This window comes from Colius striatus, chromosome 9 (genome assembly GCF_028858725.1).
Source record: "Colius striatus isolate bColStr4 chromosome 9, bColStr4.1.hap1, whole genome shotgun sequence".
NCBI lineage: Eukaryota > Metazoa > Chordata > Aves > Coliiformes > Coliidae > Colius > Colius striatus.
In genome coordinates this window covers 21254213-21262602 of record NC_084767.1, presented here as the reverse complement: position 1 = coordinate 21262602, position 8390 = coordinate 21254213, and the positions used below count along the sequence as shown (strand labels likewise).

The following is an 8390-nucleotide window of genomic DNA, read 5'->3' as shown; positions in this document are numbered from 1 at the left end:
AGGCAAAGGGCAAAATAAGCAGGTATGAGGGTACAAACAGCTTCATAAAGTGTGGGAAATGCCCCCAGAAGGCATCTGTGGGGAAAATGGCCCCAGAGCTGAGAGAGACCGTGTCCAGCCCAGTGCCCATGACAAGCACCACAACCACCTCCCTGGTGAGTTGCCTGGGCAGAGCATGACGGGGCAGGGAGGGAGGAAGGAAGCTCAGGTGCTGTTTGCTGTTCAAAGAGAAAGTTTGTCTTCCTGGTGTGCTGAGGTCTCCGTTTCCACCAGTCACTGTGCTCCCCAAGGAAGCTGCCCCAGCACAGTGGGGCTGGCCAGGAGGTGAGTAGGCCCAGGGCTGTGGCAAGGACAGCAGTGCCAGGCTGTGTGGCAGCCAGCTGGGCCCAGGCAGGTGCTCCTGTGGGCTGGGGTGACTCGGTCCCTGCTTGCAGCCCGTCCTGGTGACACACGAGGTTAGGGATGGTGAGGAGTTCAGGTCTTTTTTGTGAGTTCCTCATCCCCAGACTGAAAACCTACAGGTGCACCCCCAAATGGCTGCAGAAACTCAGGGCGTGATATGTGACGTGCTCATGAGGACAGGTGGCTTGCAGGGACAGGCGGCTCATGGCTGCGGTGCAGATGTGCATGGGAAGGGAGTCAGCTCCAGGCGTGCCACAGCCAGGGCACAGAGACAAGCCAACATCCTGCAGCACAGTCCCCCACTCCCAACATTCCCCTGGCACACCAAGCACTGGCCCAGGAGCACAGCCAAGGGCTGGAGCTGCACCAGGCCAGGGCATGGTCCAGGGGCTGCTGCCAGCTGCTACCTGGGAGTCCTCACAGGGAACCCATGGCAGCTCCTCAGCCCCACGGCTCCCAGCCAGCGGTCAGCATGAGCCATCCAAGAGCCTGCAGCAGATCACATGGAGGACAGTTGGACAGTTGGGCTCACACACACTGGAGGCTGTTCCTGGGACTAGCATAGCCACAACATGTGCTAGAATTCAGGATCAAGCTCAGGAGCTCATAGGATGAAGGTAGCTCTGTGGCTGGAGAGCAGCAACCCTACCAGCCATCCCACTGCTCCTTGTCAGCCTCACCGAGGGAGGGCTTCCCGCCCCACACAGGGGATGAGGCTGCACGGCAGAAGGGCTGGGTGACAGTAGTTTGAGAGGGCCAAGCCCAGGCTATGCACACAGCCAGCATCCCCCTGCCAGAGTCCTGGGATCTCTCCACTGGCTCAGCAAGACTTGGGGGAAAGCAAACTCATGTTCTATTCCTCTCCTCCACAAACTGGTGTTGTTTGGAAGGAGGTGGTGCAGACAGCAATCTTCCTGTCATCCCAGAGAAGGTGCCACCAGTACCCACCAATGCTGCCCTGCTTACACCCCACAATGATGACACTGTCCCTCGTTCCTCTGACCAAGCCAGTCTGACTAAAGCAGCGTGGATTCAGCCCTGCTTGCAAGCTGTTACAGACTGTATTTACCAGGAAGGTTTGAGTCCACTGGGGGAACAGGAAGGGATGTACTTCCAGAGATGGGCTCCCAGTCACGGGTCACCAGACAATGTGTTGGCACAGCAAGAGGCTGCCAGCTGGGTGCCAGTTTGACACCCAGCTCAGTGAAAAACTCAGGAACAAAACTTCCAGGTGCAGAACTCCCCGAGAGCTGGGAGCTCTGCCAGGCTCACCTGCCCACCCCTGGCCACCATGAGCTTTCCCTGGCAGCCTTGGAGGCGGCCAGCTCTGCCCCACTGGTACTGGCAGAGTCAGCACCTGCCCCAGTGCTGGAGCTGGAAGGACTTATGCTGGCAAAAGCCATCACGTGTACTTAGCTCTAGGGAAAAAAGAAAGCCATGGGGCCAATATGGCTCACAGCTTCAATCAGAGTGTAAGCAGAGTCCTCTCTGCCCGGCACAAGTCGTGTTTTCCATACATGAATGGGATGGGCCTCGCTTGTGTGAAGCCTGTAAGGAAAGCCTTCCCAGGCAGAGGAGGCAGAGGGAGGAGGAGGGAGGCCACGTACTCACACTAGGGACGTCCCTGGTTGAAACAAAGGGTCGAGGCCAGGTCTGTGTGACTCACCAGGCTGTTCTGAGATGTGCTGCTGGCCTGATGCAACTCCACAAAGCGCAATGGGCTGTGGCCACTGCCGGGGAGAAACACAGCAGCTGCAACAGCTGCTACAAAAACATATCCCTTTGCAACCTGCAAATCAAAGACCTTACCCATGAGCTGCTGGTAAAGGAGAAGCCCCTTCACCCACCGCCCTGGGTGCCTCAGGTGTGGCAGCAATATCTGCCAGTACCACTGATGGACAGGACACCGGGGCTTCTGCTCTCAGACACAGTGATGCTGTGGGCAGCCTTCAGAGGGAAAATCACCAACAAGAAAGAAAACAGCTGTGAAAAGTGGCCCCAGGTTTTTCCAGTCCCGAGTCTGCAGAGCATTCCATGCTGACTCGTTTCTTGTTAGCAAGAAGCCCAGAGCTGTGGGTCAGGCCGTACCCTCCCCTCCGGCACAGCCACTCCTCACGGCTTGGAAGCTGTTCTTTCCCACCCTGCTATCTAAAATAAAAAAAACAACCCAAAACTTGGCACGAAAGCTTTTATCATCCTGAAAACGTGCCAACTGCGAAGGCGACTCTGTGTCTCAGACGCCTGTTTCCTGGCAGATTCTGAGTCCTTTGCTGGGCTGGCGGGGGCAGACGCCTGCAGCAGCAGGCTGGAACTGCCGCTCCGAACAGGCACATGTCTGACTGCTGCTCTGCACCCCGACAGCAACGTTTTCAAACAGCAGCTGGGTGCTAGACACGCACCCACAGCACACAGCCCTGCCATGCAGCCACAGCACGCAGCCACATCATGCAGCCGCACCACACAGCCCTGCCATGCAGCCACACTGCAGCCACACCACACAACCACATCATGCAGCCGCACCACGCAGCCCTGCCATGCAGCCACACCGCAGCCACACCACACAACCACATCATGCAGCCGCACCACGCAGCCCTGCCATGCAGCCACACTGCAGCCACACCACAGCCACACCACACAACCACATCATGCAGCTGCACCACGCAGCCCTGCCATGCAGCCACACTGCAGCCGCACCACACAGCCCTGCCATGCAGCCACACCACACAACCACATCATGCAGCTGCACCACGCAGCCCTGCCATGCAGCCACACTGCAGCCGCACCACACAGCCCTGCCATGCAGCCACACCACACAGCCACATCATGCAGCCCTGCCATGCAGCCACACTGCAGCCACACCACACAACCACATCATGCAGCTGCACCACACAGCCCTGCCATGCAGCCACATCACACAGCCACATCACGCAGCCATACCATGCAGCCCCACCATGCAGCCATGCTGCTGCGCTGGCTTCCCCACTGCCGACTTGCGGGGCTGCAGGAGCACCAACATGGGCACAGACACTGGGCAGCATGAGTGGGGTCACCTGGCTCACCAGCCCTGGCGTGGTGGCTACCCCTGCACTTCCCTTGCCATGAGGCCTTGGCTCCTCATGGCTTCAAGGAGCCTGCAGCCAGGCTGAGCAGGAGAGAGGTGCTGGATGCTGGTCCTGCGACCCAGCGACCCGCTGTGGCCACCACCACCACGGCTTGCTGTGACCTGAAGGTGCTGGAAACCCCTGCTAAGGCTGAGGTAGTGGGACAGCCACAGCCTTGGCGGCACCCTGGGAGAGCTACAGAAACCACAGAGTCCTTCACCCTGGTGATGCTTTCTTGGGCTCCAAAGTACTCAGAGCTGGTTTGGCATGCAGGAACTCAGGATGGCATTTTATAATCTTGCCTGTGGCTTCTCTCCAGCCATGGGCCTGGCCTGTGCTGTTGCAGAGCCCTGTGGCACCGCTGTTGTGAGGGGAAGTGCCGGCACACCGCCTGGCTGCAGCACAGCCCAGCACACACCAGCTCTCCTCATGTGACACGCTATATATAAATTACAGGACAAAAAGAAAGCTGCAAAGCTACTGCAAAGTCCAGCTGGCAGGGAACAAGTCCTCCAACATGCCATGCAAGCTGCCTCTGTCCCTCCTGCCCTCCAGAAACATTCCTCCATCCCCCTGCGTGCCATGGTCCCTGACAAGAGAGATATCTTTGTTTTAGTTTAGAAGGTTCCTCACCTTCTTCGTCTCTCAACTTCCCTCCATTTAAGCACAAGGACGGTGCCTTTCTTAGGAGGTGGATACTAAGAGATGGAGTAAAAGGGTCAAAAGTAGGCTTACCAAAAAAAACAGCACCTTGGCTTGGTCCAAGTCTTAGTCACATCCTGGGCTATTGGGAGCTCCTGCAGGCCCTGGGCAGGAGGTGCCATTAGTCAGGGCTAGCTCTCCAGTGGTGCCCAGCCCAGTAACATGAGCAGGGGAAACGTGGCTGCAGCTGGGCAATGGGCAGAGCCCATAATCCAACGTGGCCTAAAGGAAATACAACCAGCACCGGTAAGAGAGCAAGCAGGAACCAACCAGCAGGCAGGGAGGTATTTCAAGCTGTTTGACCCCACCACAGCCCTGTGTTTTCCAGAGTCTGGGTCCCACAAGCCAATGAATAGCACAGAAGCTTCCCCACTCCCACCACAAGTGCAGAAGCCATCGGGGAGCAGAGCCCTTCCAACCCTCTGCCAGCCCCTGGACAACAGGGAGGAGGCTGGGACGTGCCAGCATCCCTCTGCACCTCTGCCCTGGGGAGGAGGGGACTCACAGTGACATTCCTCTGACAAGCGGCAGCATTGTCTGTGTTGCCAGGGCTGGGAGAGATGGGCACTGGAAAACCTGCGTCGTTGAGCAGTGCCAGCCCAGAGGGAGGGGAGAAGTGGCGTTACTGGTGATGCAAGAGACAGGTACGGTGTAAGCATCCATTGCTCCCCTTGCAGCGGGACTTGGGCACTAACCTGGGCAGGACTCAGCTGCAGCTGCCATGCTCCCTCTGGGCATCAGAGCAAATTTCTTGTTAAAGGTTTCAGGTGCTCCTCACAGTTGACCCAAAACAGGCAGGCTGCTTTTCCAAGGTGGAGCAACATCTGAAGACTTGTTGTATGGTTCAAAAGAGCATTGTCTGTCAAATTGGGATCATCTCTAATAGGGAACTGCCCTGCCTTCAGCTGTCCCCACAAAAATTCCCTGGAGTTGTGTGAAAACTGATATTTGGTAGACGGAAAGACCTCTCCCCACTGCAGCAGCTGCCAAATATGTAAACGTCCAGCCGAGTTCACAGCCTGCAGCCAGGACACGTTTTGAGATGACTCCTATAGGGCAGGCCAAGCAGGGAGCAGGATAAGGGCCAAAAGGGAAAAGCATCCCCTACAGCCAGCACAGCCCTCAGGCAGGAGGAAGGGGAGCCCAAGAGCTTGGTGCGATGTGTGATGACTTCCCGTGGGTCCTGCCGCAGCAGTGGTGGCTCACTGCACACGTCTTTTAAGTCCTTTTTCCAGTGATGGGAATAAGGCCAGATTTCAATTGGTATTTACCAAAACAAGAGTCAGACAAATTCAGTACAGTGTGCAGTCTGTTTATTCCCAAGCTAAATTTCTGACATAGAACAATGTCCCTGAGCAGCAGCATCGATCTTGACACAGATCTACAACAGCCTCCTGGGCCCCAGGGCCTGGGGTCCTGAACCACCTCAACAAGTAGGAGGGAATCTCTCTTCAGAGTTGTCAGAAAGGGGAGGGAAATGACAAGAAACCAGATACACTGCTTCTGGCACCTGCTCAGAAGAGGGAAGGTGTCGAGACACTTTGCAGGGAGCTTAATGTCAGCCCAAAGGTCCCACCGAACACCCTGCTCTCCACAGGCTGTTTGCCAAGGAGCAGCGGCCACTGTCAGGGGTGAGCTGCATTATTCCTGCAGACAGAAAACAGGACTCTAGGATTTGATAATGTGCTGAACCGCTTCCAAGGAGGGAAATGGCTGTGAGGCCCCATTGGCAACGTGCTGCCGTGCAGCCTGGCACCCTCGCACCAGCTCCAGGCCCAGCTCACCCCCTACAGGGGTCTGTCTTCCTCCTGCTGCAGCCGCCTGGAGAGATGCTGGCTGATGGCTGTGAGTGGGTTGGCTCTGTACCTGGGATCGGCGATGACCTCATGGAAATGAGCCACTTCTTCCTCTCTGTGGAAAGAAAACCAACACACAGATGCTAAGTGCCTCACGCAGAAAGGACTGAGCAGATAAGAACAGAAATCATCAAGCAGTGGGTTCCTGTACAGACAGAATGATCCTGGGTGGAAACCTCAGAAGGAAACAGTGCAAGAAACAAACTTATTTTACCCAAGGGCAAAGATCAGATTGCTGCCAGCTTCACAGAGGCCGCAGGCTTGATCTCATGCCACGACAGAAACAATCACCTCAGTGTTCAGCATCACTTGGAAATGTTTTTTTTAGAGCTTTTCCATAGTAAATCAGGAGTAAGAGGCTGTGGGTAAATCACTAAGAATGAAAGCTACTTCAGATTGCACTAGCACAAAAGCAGCCTCTGCTTTCAAGGGCTTATCTACTGATTTTCTCTATTGCTCGCTGTAGAGGCGTGGTAATCCTACGTGCGACAGGAGTTAGACACCACAGGAGGAGCGTGACAGAATTACCTCCGCATGCCTGGTCACAGCTGGTTGCTGTGGAAATGGTCTGAGAAAGCAAGCACACAGGGAGGAACAAGAACAGAGCAGGGCTGTAGAAAACCAGCAGTGAGTTTTCACGTCACATCCATGGCGGCCTCCCTATGTCCTCGGACAGACTGCCGGGCTCCCCACAGCCCTGCCAGGCACCCAGTGCGCTCGCAGCAGTGCTGCAGATCAGCAGAGTCTGCAGCATGCAGCCAGCTCCATCGGGGCAAGGCCTGATCCTGCAATGCCAGCCCTGCCCCTGCCAGAGAGATAGAGAGGGAAGCCAAACCTGAAGATTGGGTTGGGGCAGTAAGGTGAGGCTTAGGGAACCTCCAGTCTTAAATACATCCTGGAAAATAAACCTCAAGGGCTTGCCTATTTGGATTCAGATATGTATGCAAGTCCCTCCTCCAGGAGTGTTTCTCACCCAGGAGTTCCAGCACAATAAGACCTTCTCTACTGGCACTCAAGGCCATGACCCGTGGGCTTCTGCAGTGATCCGGGGAGGGACTCATCCCAAAAGGCAGATCTGAGCAAGAAAACACCAACAGTGGCTGGGTTCAGGCAGAAAGGCATTCACGGAGTGTGTTGGAGAGCAGTGCTGGCATCTGTAAACTGACTGTTCTCCTCGGCCCCAGTCTGAAGTTGAATGGCTCAGAACTGACAGAAATCCTGGAAACAGGGATCACAGAAAGCAAACACTGCCAGATCACAGTGCCTAGCCCCAGGAGAGCTGTGCTGAGGGGAAATGAAGTTCTTGGTGTCAGCATAAAATATCCAACAGATTATACAGAGGAATAAGGGGTTGCCAGACCAAGGCCAGGAATTATTCAAAAGCATTTAGTGCTTCATTTTACAGGATAAGGTTTGGCAGATGCCAATGGACAGCAGTCCCTGTAAGGGACGTACATTCTAACAGCAGCTGTGGCTCCTGACACTGCGCAGGGCTCCAGAAGCCCCTCACCTACACAGCCACAGGGGGCTTTCCTGAAGGCATCAGCTGGAGCTACGTGGGCCTGCTGTAAGAGACTCGGCTGCAGCTGGCTAGTGTAGCGCCGGCTCAGCAAGTCCACACAAGGGATGCAGCACCTGGCTGGTAGCCACATGGCTCACCTCACACAGAAGGACACAGTGCAGGCATACTCGCTTGGGACAGCCAGACATGACAATGGTGCCCAGGAGGAACTGGATGATAGTTGGTGTGGGTTCATCCTGAAACTCCACAGAGCAGAGACAGGAGGCCTGTGCAATTTCTGTGCAATGAGACAGGGAAAGTAAGCTCTGAATAGAGCAAGAGTAGTTTCCTGTGCTCCCTTTGCTCAGATTTTAGACAAGATAGAAGTGGAAGCATATTGAGTCCATTAAGAATTGACCTGAGTCTGACAGGGACAAAAACAGAAGCAAGCATCCTGCACTACGCAAAGGGGAAAAGCAAAGCTGCCACCTCTTCCAGGGCCTTCAGATGGAAGCAGTAGAACTGGTTCCCTACAGAGGCTGTGTGATCTCCATCCTTGGAGACATTCAAAATTTGTGTGGACGTGGTCCATGGCAACCAGTTCCAGGTGACCCTGCTTGAGCAGGGGGTTGGACCAGCTGACCTCCAGAGGCCTCTCCCAGTCTCAATCCCTCAGTAACTCTCAGCAGTGCCAGGACACTGATAACTGGGTACTTACAGGAGCCGGTGTTTCTGAGCTTGCTTCATCAGACAGAAGTCTGCTGGTTCCGCCTTTGCTTTTACATGGCTGTGGAGAGAAGAAACAAAAACAGTGAGTGAACAGAGGAG

At 55.4% G+C, this 8390-nt stretch overlaps 1 protein-coding gene across 1 annotated transcript in view; it reads right to left on the bottom strand.

The window, feature by feature from the left end:
* Positions 1-5509: 5509 nt before the first annotated feature.
* The window catches only part of SLX9 (SLX9 ribosome biogenesis factor), a 56667-nt gene continuing 53786 nt past the window's right edge, over positions 5510-8390 (bottom strand). The window contains exons 5-6 of the mRNA XM_062002616.1: positions 8281-8349; positions 5510-6116 (exon numbers count right to left, since the gene is read on the bottom strand). Coding sequence (XP_061858600.1) covers positions 5993-6116; positions 8281-8349 — 193 coding nt within the window. The 3' untranslated portion in view covers positions 5510-5992. The remainder of the gene's footprint in view (positions 6117-8280; positions 8350-8390) is intronic.